We start from the raw sequence: 19,261 nt of genomic DNA, 5'->3' as shown, positions 1-19,261 counted from the left end.
AAGAAGAATACTTCAGGATAATGACTCACACTAATTTCATAACAAATTACAAAAAAATTGCTTAGAAAGTTGGTATATTATTTGTATATTTAAATATTTGGAATGCATTTTAAAGATAAAATCTTAGAAAATTTTTTTGTTTCTGATCCAAACTGCCTCATAGCCTGACATACCTTTAAAGAACTGATGCTCATAATTTTCTTTTATCATTTCAGAAAATCTGACTACATAAAGGAACATAATTTATTGATACACCTGTATTAAAAAGCAGTTCATCAAAAAGCACAACAGACATGTTTCCTGCCAAGCCAGAAACATGATAATTTCAGTAAAATGTTAAATTAGGGTTAAAAATGGAGATTGCACAAACCATGTATACACAAGCATGAAAACAAAGTTTCTCATTCATAGGAAGCACCTGTGGCCAAAGTTAGAAAAGTCTTCCATGAGAGAGCTCACTGATTCTGTAAGGATTATTTTTAAAGTAATCATCATTGATATTTAGAAAAATAATGAAAAAGAAAGCCTGTATAAATTTTCCATCCTACCTGTTCATGCAACTCTTTAAAGCATAAAAATATTTAACAGGCACTTGGATTTTTGTAAATTTTGTAAATTTTGTAAATTATATTTTCATTTCTTGGACTGTTTCCCTCTTTGCAAACCAGAAATTCAGTCTAGGTAGTTGCCATTAGTTAGATAATTAGGGAGTAATAAGAAGTTATCTCACACACAGTGCAGCAGAATGTGAATATCAGTACCTGTATTATTTGTCAATAATTTATAATAAGTATACACGTATTTAGGAAAAGTTATTGCTATTTCCTACGGCAACTCACATCCTCATAAAATCTCTGAATAAATGGACCCTTGATTTAATTTCTCCCCCTGTGCAGCTGATGCTGCAGAGGTCTAGCTCTCACCTGGGCATGCTTCGCTCTGACACAGGGCTGCATGAAGAAGGACATTCTTTAAAATTAATGAAAAAACAGGTCTCTGTTTTGCGAGTTACTCTTCTTCTATACCTTTTTCTTCCCCAGAAGATTAATACTTAGATGTGCTTTTTATTTGAAAGCCATGCCACAGAGATTTTGGAAGAGGTGGCTGTAGTGGATTAGACTTCATACTTGACAGGGAGCTCTTGTTGCAGTTGACTTTTAGAAAATCTTCATCTACTTAAAGTGCCTCCCTTTTGTTCTTGTAGTCTTCTATCAGGTTACAAGAGGCTACATAACAAAGGAGAGGTTATGTAATAATGAACTACTTCAACTAAAATGTATTTCATATTCATTCTTCAGTACTATATTTCCCTTTCATAGTCATATTTCATAGTCACCATAAATAAATTCAGGGTTAGATTGTACCTCTCAAGGTGACTTGTTCAGGATAAAGGCAGTTGTTATTGTGTTTCAGCTCTTTGTAATGCATGTACAACGCAAGGAGGGTTTGATCAAAAGAAAAATATTTCAGTTTTGTGCTTTTTTTCTCATACCAGAAAGTCAGACGAACAGAGAACTATTGAACTTGAACTTTCTCAAAGCAAACTTGCTGAGCAATTGAGGAGAAATAGCTTTTACTAAAACCAGTTTGTTTAAATTCCATTTGGTTAAGGTCTTTTTGTTTGCTTTAGTTTTTGTCCTAACATATTTCACCCTAGTGAATTTTTCCATAGATTAGTTGAAAGAAATTTTTCCTTAGTGTCTGGCTTTTCCAGATATTCTCCAATTTTTTACAGCTTCAAGCTTTTCCAAAATTGATTTGTTTAAATTCCATTTGTTTAGGAATTGGAGGTTTGTTTGTTTGTTTGTTTAAGGTTGTGGGGGTTGTTTTTTATTTGATTTTGATTTTGGTTGCTTTCCTGATATGTTTTGTTCTGGTGAATTCCTTCTTAGCTTAGCGAAATGAATTTTTCCTTAGCTTCAATACATAACATCATATTTCTTTCTATAAAGTGTGAGAGCTAACGAGCATTTCTGAGTCTCCTATCTCTCCTCAAACCTGAGGAGATTAGATTCAATGCACTTCTTATTTCTGAGGCACAGAATTCTGAGGAAGAAACATTTTTGTTTACAGAAACTTCTGCATGCACTGGAGAGAAGTCAATAAGAGGCAAACCTCAACTACATAATACCCTTTGCAGATAGTTTGAAGGTATGAAGGCGTAAGCATTTATAATATATGTAAAGCCATAATCCTTTCCTTAGCTTTTCTGAATCATCTGAGAAATTCTCCCTGGTTCCCTTAGGCTGGCTTAGCCATTGGCTCAGGAATGGGATAAATTAGGGGCTTTTGGAGCTGCAGGTGGGTACAAACAGCACAGCAAGCCCCCTGCTCCTGCAGGGCAGCAAGGGCAGGCAGGGGACCACCAGTGCTCCTGTGGTGCCTGAGCATCCAGGGTGTTTGCTATATCTTCTTTTTCCTTTGCAAACTTTCTTAAGACTGCCCAGGACAGGATACAGGTCTGTGTGTCCCATCCTTTTGCAGCAGAAGATAGGGCTCGAGTAAGATGAAATAGCAGCAACAAAAGTTATTCCAAAAGACCGTGGTGGAGAATTACAGGGAGTTTTCTGGAGACAGTGGGATAACTTACCAAGACATAAAAGGTAGGGTGTAGTTAAATCAAATAGAGAACCCATATAATTAGATTCTTTTTTTATACAGAAACCAAAACTTGCCCAGAAAGGGCCTAGAGATGATTCAAACCCTTATTAATTCCCAGCAAATCCCATGTTAGTATTCTATAATAAAAATGATCAAGTAAATGTGTAGTGTCAGTAAGATAGTCAGGTGCCTTCGAAGTGCCTTTGAGAATAAAATTCCCTCTACATGTTTCAGATATAAGCAATCACTTTATCTGGTGTATTTTGGCATGTAGTTTGCTGTATTTTTCAATTTAGAAGCAACTGCGATTGTTTAAGTATTGGAATAATGTGGGAGACAACTAGAAATTTTAACAGGTGTTAAGTAGCCCTAAAGGAGCTTCTCGGCTCAATAAATTCACAATATTTTGATAAAGGATATTCAAGTTAAGGTTATTTAAGATATGTTCTACCCCTTCCAGCTTGCATGGTGTCTCAAATTATTACTGAAATGTTGAGTGAGAGCATATATTAATTCTTGCACATTGGACTGATCTTCAGCAGATCTCTTAAAGCAGATTACATTGTAGCTCTTGATAAAATACAGCTCAGACTTTTACAATTTCCTTTCCTTCAGCATTTCCCTTCCCAATTCAGTCAGTCTTGATGGCATGAAAAATAATTTTATTTTGCTTTTCCTTTAACTTGTCTCACAAGAATTCTTCTCACTTACTTTGCATGCACAAAGAACCCATCTCTATTTTCTTTTTGCCTGAGCAGGAAGAATGAAACAGTCCCATCATTTCTTTCTCTAGAAATAATAACTAAGAAAGGTCAACTTCAAAGTCTCATTTCCTCAGGTATCTCTTCTTAAGTTTGATTCTGAAGTTTATGAGGCTTTTGCTAACCCATGAGGCTCTTCCCTCCAACGCTTTAAGCCTCCTAGGAGCCTGCCCACAGACCAAGCCCTGCTGATTGCATTGCAGCCATGGAAGAGTAGCTATTGGGATATTGTGGGATATAATTCCTCCGGTTTCTACAGACTTTTATTACTAGTAAGTTTACCTACACCACTTTCTTGGATTATAATTGTGTTTTCATTGGCATGAGCATTTTATATTTATTGGCAAAAGAACATTTATAACTCATTATCTGTAAACAGTTAATAGATTTGTTGAAATGTTAGAGCTGCTGCACAGTATCCAGTCACCACAGCATATTACAGATGCTGTGTTTAAAGCTCAGCTGGTAACTTTGCAATGGATTTTAAGGGGGAATGATTTGTTTTCCATTAGAAAGGCCTTCACACAGCAACAGGTACAGTTGGGAGATGACAAAGCATTAGCCTAGTTCAGCACTGTGTAGTGTAAATTATGAAGTAGCACAAGCAGACTTTTTTTATCCCAGACACTTCCATTTAACATATGAAGAAAGACTTGAGACATATATTAATACCCAGGTAGTGAATTGTGTTCTGCAAGAGCTGTCTTTTAAAAGACTTGTTTGTCTACCACACTATCCAACAGGGTTTTTTTTACTGAGTTTTCACACTTAGATGTCATTGAAAAACTACTACTTTAATCTGCTGAATGCTGGATGGTCCCTAAGGGATTTAAGGACACCACTTAAAGTCAGCTTTTATAGCTCTTTTATGCTTTATGACTAAGACAGGTATTTTGAAGTGGAAAGAATGTCTACAAAGTAGATACAGGGGAAAAAGAATTAAAAATTATGCTTAGACAATTCAGAATAGGTAAAGGAACAAGCAAACACATTAATAATTTGCTATATTTAATGACAAGCTACTGTATTACTCCTTTAAAGGGAGATTTCCTGAAGATATTCTCCTTAAAGATTATTGATTTATGTTTGGCTGTGGATTACTTAAAACGTTGGTGAAGAAATCAGACATATCAAGGAGGTAAAAAGACACCTGGAAAGGACTTTTGAGGAGTTTATGATTTAAGGGGCTGCAATCTGTAAAGATACATTATAAAAAAATGTACTGTATTACACAAATTGATTGTTGTTCTTTAGTAACCATGTCTTGGTCTGACTGGCCATGATTTTTATCCAGAATTCCAGCACCTCATTTCACGAGCATTTATCACTAATTTATAAACACTTGTTTTCCCCAAAATGCCTCTACTAGTGAAAAATTATAATTATACCCAAATAAATATCGAAGCTACAGCAAAATTTATTTGGTGTGATTTCCTCATGCTTCAGAAATGTTGTGATTTTAGATAGAAGCCTTCAGAAGACAGGAGGAAGTTGGACTTTCTATGTAAAGGAAAGAGTTTGATCTCAGGTGCTTTACAGGAGCACAGGAAGAGGAACTGTGAGTGGACAAGACAAACACTGCAGCCAGGCTTGCATCAAGATGAGATTACCTGTTCATCTGCATTTGCAGCAAGTGGAACATTCAGGCATTTCAGAGATGGACAGGAGGTCAAATGGTGTCTGCATGAGTGAACTGAAGGTACGGGTAACCTCTTTCTGTATGACAAAGGGCTTCTTTCTCATGTGATTTAGGAAGCACCACTCAGTGACTGCAGCTAGCTAATGCTGTGAAGGCTTGTGGACCTCCCTTGCTATGAAGGATTGTGCTCTTAGCCCTGCTATCCTTGCTTGTTTCCAGAGCATCAGGTGCTTGTGGGCAGCCATGGCAGTCTTTTCACCAAATTGCCACTGTTCTTGTTTTGATTGTTGCAGCATCAAAGGTGACGAAACACACCTACTCATTAGGCCCTCATATATGCACAGCTTTTCATTAAAAGAAAAGCTATCCTATTAATTTGTGTATCAGTACATTAGATGTATATGTTAAGAGGCAAAAGAATAAATGATGCCTGATAACTTTAAAGAGCAGTACATCCAAATTACAATCAAGGGTAAGATGTCAAAGCAAATGCACTGTGCAGTGCATGTGGGCTAAAGAAACACACCTTATACAAACTCAGGAATTTATTGTTAGTCCAATTAAGGTATTAGAAATTTAATCAAAATTGTATTACTAATTTAGTTACAAGGATGCTAACTCATACAGTTGAAGTTACCTAATCACAGCAAATTTTCATTTATAATACAATTATTGAACACAGATTTCCTAGTATCTATCCCTGTTTCTTTTACACTCATCTTTATTATTCTGGGTCACTAGATAAATAGTGTTACTGTTCCATAAGCAGAATATAATAGGGGAGCAGAGTTGTACCATGGATCCAGCATCTCAGGTGCTTCACTGACAGGAAAATGGTGGTTATAGTAGGACTTCTTCCTTCTCATTTCTGGTTTCACTTGGTGTTATTTTTATATGTTTACTAACAAACTTATTTGCTCTTTCTTCAACAGTTTGCAAATTCCACGTTAGCACTGGCTTTTAGTATATATAGTGTATTTTCCATGTGTTGGATACTTGACTTTTGCTGTCTTTGTCACCGCTGTATCCAGTACTACCCTGGTCTATGGCCTTAAGGCTTCTGATGCCATCCTGCTCTTGTACTTTCAAAGCCCATTCTGAATCATGTGCTTGAATTTTTGGAGACCCCTGTTTTCCTTCAAATGCCTTGGAACTGTTCTTTCCCAATAAAGTAATTAACGTTATATTAGTACAGTCCAGTCAAGCATACAGTCCCATTCAAGGGTAATTCAAGGGTTCATGCCACAAAAAAAGAATACTCTACAAGAACATCTATTTGTATACTGATATATTTTGGTAACAACTTGCTGTTAATACCTATTAGTTATGGCAGTATCACTGTTACTGAAAGTGGTTTACCAGAGAAGGAATTTTGGTCACTAGAAATGGAGTAGCTATTTTAAAAAGTTTATAAAATGTTTTTAACTTGTCAGTATGAGTTAGTAGCTTTTAGAGCTAAGAGCAGATTTGAACAGTTGAACTCAAATCCTTAGTGCACTTTGCACATTGTCAAAAGCTGTGTAGGATTAACTGTGGAGTAATTCTGTTTGAATGCATTGCATATGCAAAATTCATTGCTAGGTAGTTCTGGGATACTATTCCTAACTCATTGATTTCAGCTTATTGCTATTATAAAAGTGATTGAATTCTGATCATAAACTTAACAATTGTTTAAAATCCATTTATGTTTTGCAGAGGTATTTACACCACCTTAAGCAGGTTAGTAACACAGAATGAGGGCAATCCAATATGCCTATTATTAAGTCCTTTCCCATTCAAGATCAGACATTTTGACAGTAACATATTTGAAAAGTGATTTGGAGTTTCTTTCTGAAAACTGTGGGCTGATTCCATTAGAAGAAAGACTTTTAAAAATAAAACATGCCTGTTACAAGGAAAAATTCTGGGAAGGAGTAAAACTTGTTGCAGAGAAGAGGGAGAACTGGGAAACAAACTTCTAAGACCTGTATTAGTGGAAGATCTTCAGTGTAGAAGAGTTTGAGCTGATTTTAGAAAAGAGTATTTGAATAAATTTGGTAAGGAGTTGAAAAAGATTTACTGACAGATTTAAAGGCATTAAAAGGCACTAAGACTTATAGCATTTGATGGAAAAGTAGTGTTGGACAATGTGGTACACTACCCTGGTACTTTGAGAAATTTGATCAGAAACATCAACCCTTCTTTAGACTTTCAGGTACCAACCATCAATTCTTAGTCAAGAAACCAAATACTCAGTGAGCTACTTAAATGTAAAATTCTGATTTAGGACCACATTGCAAATGGATCATTAAACCAATCTACCTCATCTCCTACCTCCTGTAGTTCTTTGTTGAACAAGTGCTAAGTGCTCTTTGCTTTTAACTTGTCTATTTGACAAACACAACTACAGTAAATCCAAAGCAACTGCATTTGATCTCTGCTTCGCTTGGAATTTTCAGAATTTTTTCAGACTTGGTGAAGACATCATGTACTTGAAAGCTTGTATGCTTTCTCCAGCTATTTCACACTAATACACTATCCCAATTTTTTTTTTCTCTCAGAAAAGACAAAAATTGACAGAACAGATGTGTTTCTGCTAACCTGGGTGGTAGAGCTATATGGGGATAAGGATGGAGAATCTACATGCAACGTAAGATTCCAGGCTTGCAAGTGTAAACAACAATTGGGGCTCCCCCTCAAAAGCAGGAATGTGAAATTTAAAATAAGACTAGAAGCTATTGGAAAGTCACAATTCTTTAGAGGGATGAGGGCTATAAATTCCTCTGTAGCCAAGGATAAAGGACTAAAACTGGAAACAGCAGAAGGAAACATAACTACTCTACTTAGCTTGTGCACACCTATCTCTGCTGTAGAGAGGCTGTGATCTACTGTCAGTCTACAGATACTTGTTTCTGATAAGAAAGAGGAAAGACATCTTGCTATGGGTAAAGAAGCACCCAGTCCAGTGAAAACAAAGAACTAAACAGGCACTTTATGGTGAGGACAGAAAGCCTTCTGACCCAACTTGGAAACAACTTTGTCGCATAGACCTAAGATGTCACAGAAAAGGTTTAATATTTTGGTTTAGTTTGTCTATCTGATATGGGGAAAAACATTCAAAGGGTAACACACTTTCTGTTACTATGGTTGTACTTGTAGCTATTAAGGTGATTTTTTGAGTTGCTTCCAGAGAAGAGGAAAAGTAGCCACAGGTATGCGTATGATGAAAGTAGAAAAAGCCTACTCACCTTCAGAGGAGTGATAGGTACAGTTAGTTGGGCATATTGATCTGTGACTAGAAGCTTAGGAACAGGAGAACACATCTGATCAACATGCGGCTGAAGTGCGTCTGCACCAATGAACATAATATGGGTAACAAACAGGAGGAGCTGGAAGCCACTGGAAGCAGGAAAGATAGGAGGTAGTTGCCATGGTGGAGTGCTGCAATGCATGGCTACATCCTCTTCAGAAGGGACAGGAAAGGAAGGAGAGGCAGTGGGGTACCCTATATGTTAGGGAGTGTCTTAATTTTCTAGGGCAGTCTGTCATGGTGATGACAGACTTGAGTGTTTATGGGAAAGACTCAAGGGATAGCCAACAAGGCAGGTGTCCTGGTGGGAGTCCATTATAAACCACCCAGGCAGGATGAAGAGGCAGGTGAAGTATTCTATGAGCTGCTGGCTGATGTTTCATGGTGGCTAGCCTGTGTTCTTGTGGGAGATTTCAACTTGCTGGATGTCTTCTGGAAGGTGAACATAGAGGAGAGGAGGCAGCCTAGGAGGTTCCTGGAGTGTGTGGAAGGTAACTTCCTGACACAGCTAGTAAACAAGCTTACCAGGGGAGGTGCCCTGCTAGACCTGCTGTTTACAGAGAAGGGCTGGTGGGAGATGTGGTGGTCAGAGGCTGTCTTGGGCAGAATGACCACAAAATGACAGACTTCTCAATTCTTGGTGAAGTAAGGGAGTAGGTCAACAAAACCTCTGTCTTGGACTTCCAGAGGGCAGTCACTGTCCTGTTCAGGACACTGATTCAGAGAGTCCCTTTGGAAACAGTCCTTAACAACAAACGGGTCCAGGAAGGCTGAACATACTTTCAGAAGGAAATCTTAAAGGCACAGGAGAAGGCCATTCCCATGTGCCAAAAGACAAACCACTGGAGAATAAAACTGGCCTGTCTGAACAGAGAGCTTTCACTTGAATTCAGGAAAAAAGAAATAGAGTTTATGACTTTCAGAAGAGGGGGCAAGCAACTCAGGAAGAGTACAAGGATGTTGTTAGGTCGTGTAGAGAGAAAATTAGAAAGGCAAAAGCTCAGCTAGAACTCAATCTGGCTACTGCTGTGAAAGATAATAAAAAGTGTTTTTATAAATACATTAACAACAAAAGGAGGGCCAAGGAAAATCTCCATCCTCTATTGGATGTAGGGTGGAACATTGTCACCAAGGATGAGGACACACTGAGTTACTTAATGCCTTCTTTGCCTCAGTCTTTAACAGAAAGACCAGTTATGCTCAGGGAAACCAGCCCCCTCGGCTGGTAACAGGGAAAAAGAGAAGAATAGACCCCCTGCAATCCAGGAGGAAGTAGTTAGTGACCTGGTATGCCACCCAGACATCCACAAGTCTATGGGGCTGGATGGGATTCCCCTGAGGGTACTGAGGGCGCTGGTGGAAAAGCTTGCCAGGCCACTCTCCGACATTTTTTGTCAGTCCTGGCTAACCAGAGAGGTCCCAGACAACTAGAGGTTAGCCAGGGTGATGCCAATCTACAAGAAGGGTCGGAAGGAGGATATAGGGAACTACAGGTCTGTCAGTCTGGTCTTGGTGCCAGGGAAGATTATGGAACAGATCATCTTGAGTGCGATCACATGGCATGTACATGACAGCCAGGGTATCAGGCCCAGCCAGCATGAGTTTACAAAAGGTAAGTCCCGCTTGACCAACGTTATCTCTTTTTATGACCAGATGATCCACCTAGCGGATGAGGAAAAGGCTGTGGATGTTGTCTACCTGTACTTCAACAAAGCCTTTGATACTGTCTCTCACAGCATTTACCAGGAAAACCTGGCAACCAGTCCCTTCACCATCCTCGTTGCCCTCCTTTGGATGCTGTCTAATAGCTTGTCTCTTTTATACCATGGGGCCCAAAACTACATGCTATGATAAAGAGCTGTGGAACATGGATGGTGGAAATTCCTCAGCTATGGGACACTGCAAAATTCTGCATGAATGGCAGCTTCTACTCAACACCTGCCGTAAGCCTGTGGCATGCTGAGACTGGCAGCTATTAACATATAGCAACCTTTGAGACACTTCCTAAAAATGAAAGGTTAGCCTCTGGGTGGACAGTGTTTTGCTAGGAGCTAATGAATATTAAATGGCATACAAGGATTAGTAGTTTAGTAGAAATATTTTCAAGTAAATGAGATATGAAACAAAATAGATTAGAGAATTAAATTACATTTTATTTTATTAAATCAGATTAAATTAGAATGATTTTTTTCAAGACTAAATAAAGAATCTGTTTTTCATGGTTAATACAGTGTGGCAACTGAGGTGAAGCTTCACAAAAACATGCAATACTTTCAACAGCTATTAGGGAAATCAAAGACTCTGACATACAGAGTATCATTTGCAACACAGCTGAAGCAGAAGATAACATGAGTATCACCAGTCTTGTCAGTGGTATTATTTTAGGAGATACTTTCAAGAAAATGGTTGGATTACTACATAGAAGGATCATTCTTAAGAATAATAATTATCAATGATACAAACCAAGGCAGCTGTTTCATCAGTCTCCAATCAAAAGGGTGAATTGAGATTGATAATCATAACTGATAATGGCCTTCCTGAAAGCACATGATAAACCTTAATTCTTCCACTTTACAAAATAGTTGATTTCTATGTTATTCACCAGAATTATCTCCGCACAGCAACATTTTTTTTCATGCTAGAATGATGAATTTTCATTATATGCAAATGTTAGAATATCCAAGTTGGTGATTAAAGACAACTGCAGAAAAAATAGTTTGTCTAGGAGCAACAGATCTAAGACTAAGGGTCCTCTAGTCCTACTTTCTGGTATTGTTTGAGAGAGAAAAATATTCTTTTTTGTTTCTCTTCTATGTTTAAAAAAAGAAATTAAAGCACTTTCATATTGATGATGCAATGAAGTAGTTTTGAAAACATACCACAAAGTACATTTTTAAAATATTGGCAGACCTCTGCATTATGGCACAGTGGAATATGCCTGTATTCTTTAACGTCCATGCTATCTCAGTGTTGCTAAATGTTGAAAAGTTTGATGTCATCAACAAATGATTTTTGGCAATTAACAGCATATTCTTTGCACAATCTAGTGAGGACCTGTCATAGCAGACTACTTAGGAAGACAGGGTTTTTTTCCTTTTTCTCTCAATAATTAAACCTGGAAGCAATGCTGGTTTTACATGAAGTATTTTGACGTATTCCTACCATTCCAAATAAATCTATCGACCTGACTGCTGGGTTTACACCAAGCTATATTGTAGGTCAGTTCAATTTGATTATGTAGTGAATATCATCATCATCATGGCTGGGCTTTGCGAACGAAGATTTGGGAAGGGCTCTACCCACGTTTGTTGCAAGCGCGTTGGTGGCTAAAAAGGCCAATACAAGATAGACAAGACCGGTTGCAAAAGGTACAGCAGAACAATAACAATTAACCTAATTTGAAGCTCAGACAGATCTCTGCTTATTTCTCTAGTAAGCACAGGAGATACTGCTGATGGTAATGTACTCAATATGGGAATTAAACATTTGTTTCTTAAACTGCTTTATAGTAACCAATAGTTGGAAGATGGAAAAGGAACCTTAAGAGGAAAGATGGAGATGCAAAAGTAAGGGACAAATTTAGTGCAACTTCAGAGAATATATGCCCTCTATAAAAGGCAGCAAAATACAATCTAATATACCAAAAAGCAATCTCTAAATATCTGAAGCTTTTGTTACAATTGAGAGGTCTAGAGGTCAATTAATAACAATTATGGAAGTTCAGCAAGTGACATAATATATTGGAGAGAGAGTGTTAATGTTCTGGACTGCATTATATCACCTTTCCTTTAGATTTGCTATGGGATTCTGCTACCAACAGTTTAAATTGGCATTCTGGAGAAAACATTTTTCAATTTTCAGACAAACCAGTCTTATGATGAGATCTTTTTATCTCTTGTGCTTTGCAGATTAAAAAACTTCTTATATTCTAAGGAGGACTGGTCAGGATAGGGTGTACGGAAAGGCCACTTTCAACTTTCAACAAAGGCTGAGCCAAGTATCAACTGAATCTTTTTGAAACTGGAAAAAGTACAGACCATATTTGTCTGCCCCATTATTTTTCTTTTTCACATGTCTTTGTCCTCCTGATCTGACTGGAACTGTAAGTGCTCACAATAGTCAGGTAGAACAGCTGCCCTGGTAGCCTCTAACGAGATAAGACCAGACACATAATCAAATAGTATTCTCCTGAGAGTATCCTATAAGCTGTGAAGTGATTCTTATTCTTGCCATTTGAAGGGAATTTTCATCCTACCTGAAGACAAAAGGAATCAGCAAAAAGAGAAGATTTCTTTGCTATATGATTTCAAAGTATGGGAACACATACATTGGCAGGCCATTTTGCCATAATTCATGCCAAGGTCCTAGTTCTCTAAATAATCATTGTGGCTTTGGCTACATTGGCAAATACTGCGGTGAAATGGAAGCAGGTCTTCAGAGACAATCAGTTGGTACTGAGAACCCAGCACCCACAGTAAGTGTGGTTTGGAGGGGATTTACTTTAGACTAGTACCGATCTAGTTCCATAGACTGAAGACCACTAGTGCTGGAGCACAGTATGTTCCAACTGTCTTGGAGAGCACATCCAAAAAGATGCTGCAATCATCTTCATGTACTCCAAGGCTCACTTTTGAATTGAAGTTCCTCATTTGAACTGAAGTGCCAATGTATACCATGTACTCTTGTACATTTGTGCCACTGAGGTACACTAGGTTGAACCGTGTCACTTCCTTGACAGGGGAAATAGAGCACAGACTGGAAAAGAGTTTGAATGGTGTTCATCTCCTGCCCATGGCATTGGGGTAATCCAAGCTAGACTTAACTTCCTAAATGAACTAGAGTGCACCTTGGTGCCCCAGTCCCCTGTAAGACTCCTTGCCTTGTCTGCAGCACACTCATGCCTCACACTGGGAAGTACTCCTTGCTGGTCACCATATTCGCTAAGAAAGGCCACTGCCTTCAAAGATGTGACTTCACAGAGGAAAATCCAGACTCCTGAGAAGTCTGGGGTCCTGGACTCTCTTTTCTGGGAAATTGTCTGACAGGTGAGGTAGAGGCAAAGATAAAATTGTGCTGTTAGGGAGAAGAAGTGTTAGGGACTGTGGATTTATGCCCAGTAATACAGGAAATATCAAAATGAGCTTTTTTCTGGCTCATGTTGAAAATATTTGAAGGTCTAGTGAAAGGCAATGACAATAGTAATGAGCCAAGGGAATGTTTGTGATTTGAAATTATCTTTCTGTACCTAAGCACTTCAGCCTAGTTACCATAGATCTGTCTACACTTCAATTTGTTTTTCGCTTCATCATAGCTTAAGTGGAGAGGAAGGGTAACATGCTAAATGTAAAGGAATATCATCTCATATGCTATAACAATCCCCCTTCCCCTGGATGCAAAGAGAGGTGCAGTCTTCTTTCTTCATCCATTGTCTTGAGATTTCTTCTCTTGCTTAATTTTTAAGTTCAGCTAAAGCTGTACTGTTAGTAATCATTTTAATGAGTAACGTGAGTGAGCAGTTAAATCAATGTATCATAGATGAAATCTTAATTAAAATGATATTTAGTTACGGGAAGTGAGAGTTTCATAATTTATTTTCTATTAAGATGTTGACTGTTTCACTGAAAGCAATTATTTTGTGGGTTTAATCACAATATAAATGCTTCACTGAAGTTATATTTCTTCATCTTTCTGTTCTCCTTGGATATCCACCATCCTCAAATTTAAAGGCCCATTCTAAAAGGCCAGTGCCGAAGTGTTTGCATTAATTTTTTTTCTTCTTGAGATGTTTTTTACATCTGTTGTGACAGTAGGCTACTATGCTGTTTAAGATAGTTTTCTTGAATTTTATCAAAGTAAACATTCACAAAGGATTAAGCATAATTATGCATATTTAAAACCACTTTTTCTGAATTGCCCTAAGAAGAATGGAACTGTTTTCATTTGGGCTGCAGGTTTTAAATACCATGCATGTGACTCTGCACTTATGTTTGTGCTTACTCCAATGCATAAATGACATGTGCATACTTTTTGAAGATGTTCCTGTCCGTGGGAGAGGGAATGGGCTAGATGACATTTAGTGGTCCCTTCCAACCCAAACTATTCTATGATTCTATAAATCTAGGGGGTGAGGTAAATTGCTTTGTGAATGCACAGTTAAGGTCTACATTTGCAATTTCACCAAAATATTGTTATGTAAATCTACCCTTTTGAAGATGTGACTGAAATGGTCCTTCAGTTCTTGCTGTTCTATACGCTTTTTTTGGTTGAGAACAGAACACTATGATAATTTCTTCTTCCCTCTCCACGCATTGGATAACTTTGCCCTCAGCAGGGTAAGGGCTCCCTAAAGAACTACGTGAGAGCCATCAACTTCCCTCAAGCATAGTGAGTGAAGGTGGACCATCCCCTAAGGTCAGGTTTTCAAAGCTCTTATGTGCTCAAAATGGTAGGCAGGCACACAAATCCTACATCTAGTCTCATATATCCCTGTCAGGGAAGTAGTTATATTCAAGAGAAATAGAATAAATTAGGATGTCAGCTACGGAAAATTACATATGAGCATATGAGTGGTTTTGGGTTCCTCAGTGATCTTGAAAAATTAAATTTTGGAGAATCAAAATGCTCTTTGATACTAAGTGTGAAGGCTCCCAGGTGAAAAATACAGTGATATTAGCTATTTATATATTAATGTGGGGGATTTTTTCCTCTTCCTTCTATGTGGACTTCAGCTTTAAGTATGAAATTTTTTTCACATATCCTTTTAGAAGAATTACAAACTGTAGGTATCTTGAGGTTAAATAGATAGCTTCCAGACTGGAAATCAAGAACTTGTGCCAAATGCCTTTGCTTCTCTTACAGTGCCTGAGGGTTAGGTGTATTTCTATGGAATCCAAATCAATAATTACACTTTTAAGAAGTTAGGGAACAGGTGATACATCCTGGCTGGGTTTTAGAGGTCTTTTACATGGAATTAATCCTGTTATCTTGCACTCCTCAAACCTGGAGGTTAGAAAGATTTCTGATGAGCTTGGGCAGAATTTAGGTGCTGAGCTGCTCAAACTAGGGTTCTTTTGGTGTTTGTATGGATGTGGCTCTACAGTTCTAAAGAAATTTGTTAAGTGTATATATGTTTTGTCTGTATCTTCCACTATGAGGTAGCAGCAGAGCTGAAAGTTAAGATGTGATTTTACATCTAAATACTTAAAATCTTTACCAAATTCAAGCTTTGGATTATTTTTCTTTTTCCATTTGTCAGTATGCCATCACTTCCTATTTTATAACTGATATTCTACACTGTGATGAATTAATCAATATTCACAACTTTTTCTATAGACTTAACCAAACTGAAACTTTCATCTGTAAATTTTTTCTATTTCTTCTCTTTGAAACCATTACTTCAGTAAGGAATCAGTTAAATGAGATAAGCTCAAGAGCAGATTCATAAGAACTCAAGATTCATGTTTTTAACATGGAAAGTTAATCACTCTGACAGTAGTCTCAAGCAGTTTCTGAAAGATGGCATTACTTTCCTAGTCACCCCAGAACTATGCAGCTCTTTTAACAAATAACTGATAGACTTAAAATGGTTTTGAAAGACAGTGAATTATGAAGCCCTGTTCTTCTATTCATATACTTGTTAAACGCGACTGAAGAAGGTAGAGACAGTGGTTTTCCTTAGCAGAAACCAAACTTAGTAATAATAGTGATTTGAATTCTACAGTTTTGCCTAACCTTGGTCACTTTGCTGTTTCTGAAGTGATGTCTAGCAGGTTTGAAATTATACTATTGACTCCTTTCTTCACCTCTGGCCTTTTTTTTTTTTTTTCTTTTTTAAAACAGCCTTATTACTCTCAGTAGCAGAAGGTGTTTTTAACTGAGAATTTAAATACTGTTTTTAGGCTAGCTGTGCCAGTACTGTACTCAGCAAGCAGCTGAGAAATATCAGCAGGCCTTAATAACTAACTCACTGTCCTTCAGTGTATTACCATGTATGAGCATCTCCTTCTATTTTATTTTAATAGTATTTTTATGTGTCTTAGCAGTCTAAACCCAGAAATCAAATGAAAACTTTCATTTTCTCACTATTCATGCTATGTATTGTTTTAGCCGTAGTCTCCCATCTCTTTCAGTGGTAGCAAGGTGCTGTTTCTACACAGGAGTGACATTAAGTTTTTAAATAGATTCTCCAAACTGCTCACGTAGAAAGAAGATGCCTTGGAATCCTGTAAATACACTTAAACTTCTTATGTCAAATTTTCTCAGTAGTTACTTTAATTGCATAATATCTTTTAGTGACAGGATGAAATTTTATAGACTGGTAAAGAGTTTTAATGATTTCATAAACATCAGATGCAAAGACATAGAAGCATTCATTGCATATTTTGCAAAATGCGGTCAATTTGACAGATCAATCCATAATAAACCTTAGAGCCATGGCTACTTTCAGGGCAGAAGGACTTCCCAGAGAGAAAGGGACTTGGGGACAGGCTGTGCTTATGGTCTTGCTGAGGGGGACAGTAATCCTGCTCCTTGGACCTAGTGCCACCACCTGCAGCAGAGGAGCTGCTTTTGCACTTACTCTGTAATAAATGCATATGCTTTCCTCTGAGCTCATGCCTCTGCCATCATGCTAGGATGCTGCCTGCTGTGTTAATCCACCAGTAAAGAGACCTCAGGTCATACAATAATATGTGCCTTTACCGTCTGCCAATACCCACAGGACTGGCTATTAATTTTCAAGTCGTTGAATTTTCACTTAATGTACTGCAGCTCTCTGAAGCGTGGTGAGTTTCTTTAACCATTAAAGCAGCTGTAAGCTGTACATATAAAATAATTACCGGATGATGATGTGTAAAGACAAAACACTGCCTTTCATCGGCATAATTACCGGATGGGGGGTTATTTACATTTCTGTGCAGAGACAACTTGACTCGAAGGAGTATGATGATGATGATGGCTGTAAAACGGTTTGCGCCTTGCGCTGAGAACATGTTGTGCAGATTACTCCAGAAGCGCCCCATAGAGAGCTCCGAGCAGGGGCATCTCAGGGGCCGGGAATTTGGGCTGGGGAGAGATTCAGGGACCATCCGACCCTGAAGACGAGAGAAGACATAACGCGTTATCTAAGCTCTGGTGCCGTCGGGACGTGACTGCCTGTCCCCACGGCCGAGGCAGAGGCTGCGAGTGCGGAACCTCCGGTCGCCTCCGCCACCGCGGTGCTTTCCCTGCCGTGTTCGGGAGAGGGGTAGCTGGCGGGCTGTGTTTGGCTACTTTGCCGCGTACGTCTCCTGAGAGAGGCAGAAAGAGGGAGCAGCCTAGGAGGAGGAAGGAGGAAACCAGAAGGGAAAAAAAACCCAAACCACGCGTTTTTCACGCCCTGGCGCATGTCACAGCTCAGCACCGCGCATCGCCCACCCCGCGCCTCGTCCCCCCCCCGGGCGCTCCGCGGCCACGCAGAGCCGTCTGCAGCCGCCGAGCCTGCGCCCATCGCGCCTTGGGAGCGCGCAATTCCCGCGGCTGCCCTTGCGCGCCCATCACGCCGCCTGTCTTCAGCATGGCTGTAGGTACCGCGGCTGGAGGGGTGTGCCCCTTCTCCTGGGGACGAACGAGAGGCTGGCGGATGTTCCCTTCCCCATGGCTGGGACCGCCCTCCCCAAAATCGCGGTCGTGCCGGACGCGGGGCCGTGCAGTCTCCGCGGGTGTCCGCGCACAGCCCCCGGTGTTTCTGCTCCCCGCTGCGGGTTTCCGCTTGGCAGGGCCGAAGGGCTGACTCTCGGATTGCGAGCCGCTCTCGGAGTAGCTTTAAAAATAAAAAGATTTAAATATATATATATATAGCTTTAAACATATATTTATCATTCTATATATTCCGCATATTTATATATGCATATAATATATATATATGCATATATATATATATATATATGGTCTATTTCATTTCTCTCTTCGGAGAAAATACCAAATCAATGCCACCCTTTCTCCCAAGCATGTTTCCCTTCTAGTAAAGGAGGCTCCACCTCTGCTAGGGATTGATTCGCCCAGCAGTTTTTAGGATAATTTATGGAGCAACCTGATGAGCCTATTGGGCGAGTTGCTCGGTCCTTGGAGAGTGGGTTTCTACCTGTTTGGGTGTTTCACCCTTCCCGTCCCCTCCCTCTGCCCGCCGTGTGCCGGGGGGTGGTGGGATTAGCAGGGTCGCTGTTCCTCAGCCTCTCCGGAGAAAACCCGGGGAAGGGAGAGGTCCTTCACGCTCATGGATGCATGGGGGGGCCCCACGCCCCGCTGGAGCCGTCGCCGCGGGGCCCGATTGCTGCTGCTGCTGCTGACCGTGCGGCTGGGGAGCGGGTGAGTACGGCGGGAAGCCCCGCGCCTGCCTCCCGCTGGTGCTCGGCTACCGGCGCTTCGCCCCCTGGGCTGAGCTCGGGGGACGTCGGGCGGGCTGGCGGCGGGGGCAAGGGCAGGGGAGGCGGCGTGTGTTGCGCCGCCAAACTTCAACGGAGAAGGTGCCGATGCAGCCGCTGTGGCTCCCACGGGCGGCTGCGGGGGGAGCCGGCACCGGCAAAGTAAAAGTTCAGCCGCATCCCACTTGTTCGCTGGGCTGGCTGGTGAGTCCGGGCTCGGCTCTGTGCTGGGAAAAGCGCGTCCCCGCCATGCCGGGGAGGGCGGCGGGGCCGTGCCGTGCCGTGCCGGGGGGGCCCGGGGCAGCGGGCGGGGGGAGCCCCCCGCCTGGAGCGCAGCGAGCTCCGTGCAGCGGTGCCGCCCGTGCCCGCCGGGGGTGCGGGGACATGGGGCGCGAGCGCGCCCCGCGAGGGACCGCGGCGCTGCCCGCGCCTTCCGCGGGTGGTGCGGGGGCACCGCTCCCGGCGCTGGCACCTTCTCGGTGTGCTGGCCACGCAGCGGGACATCCCGCACGGCACCGGCTCCTGCCTCTGCACCTCTCGGGAGTGCGATCGGGCTCACGCGTGGGATGGG

The 19,261-nt window shown here is 40.6% G+C and overlaps 1 protein-coding gene and 1 long non-coding RNA gene across 4 annotated transcripts in view; one reads left to right on the top strand and one right to left on the bottom strand.

Annotated features, from left to right (window-relative positions):
• Positions 1 to 1,147: 1,147 nt before the first annotated feature.
• LOC116785429 lies at positions 1,148 to 13,223 on the bottom strand. The gene is made up of 3 exons (XR_004356534.1): positions 13,137 to 13,223; positions 3,313 to 3,390; positions 1,148 to 1,226 (listed from the first exon to the last, which is right to left on the bottom strand). It is a non-coding gene; the product is annotated as an uncharacterized LOC116785429 (long non-coding RNA).
• Positions 13,224 to 18,395: 5,172 nt separating this feature from the next.
• The window catches only part of GABRG1 (gamma-aminobutyric acid type A receptor subunit gamma1), a 61,263-nt gene continuing 60,397 nt past the window's right edge, over positions 18,396 to 19,261 (top strand). The window contains exon 1 of one of the 3 annotated variants that reach the window (XM_032686243.1): positions 18,396 to 18,634. In XM_032686243.1, coding sequence (XP_032542134.1) covers positions 18,543 to 18,634 — 92 coding nt within the window. In that variant the 5' untranslated portion in view covers positions 18,396 to 18,542. Of the gene's footprint in view, positions 18,635 to 18,875; positions 18,895 to 19,261 lie in introns of those variants that run through there. The other 2 variants (XM_032686239.1, XM_032686242.1) reach the window with 2 other exon arrangements.

The sequence above is a fragment of the Chiroxiphia lanceolata genome, chromosome 4 (genome assembly GCF_009829145.1).
Source record: "Chiroxiphia lanceolata isolate bChiLan1 chromosome 4, bChiLan1.pri, whole genome shotgun sequence".
NCBI classification, from domain to species: Eukaryota; Metazoa; Chordata; class Aves; order Passeriformes; family Pipridae; genus Chiroxiphia; species Chiroxiphia lanceolata.
This window is presented reverse-complemented; position numbering and strand designations above follow the sequence as displayed.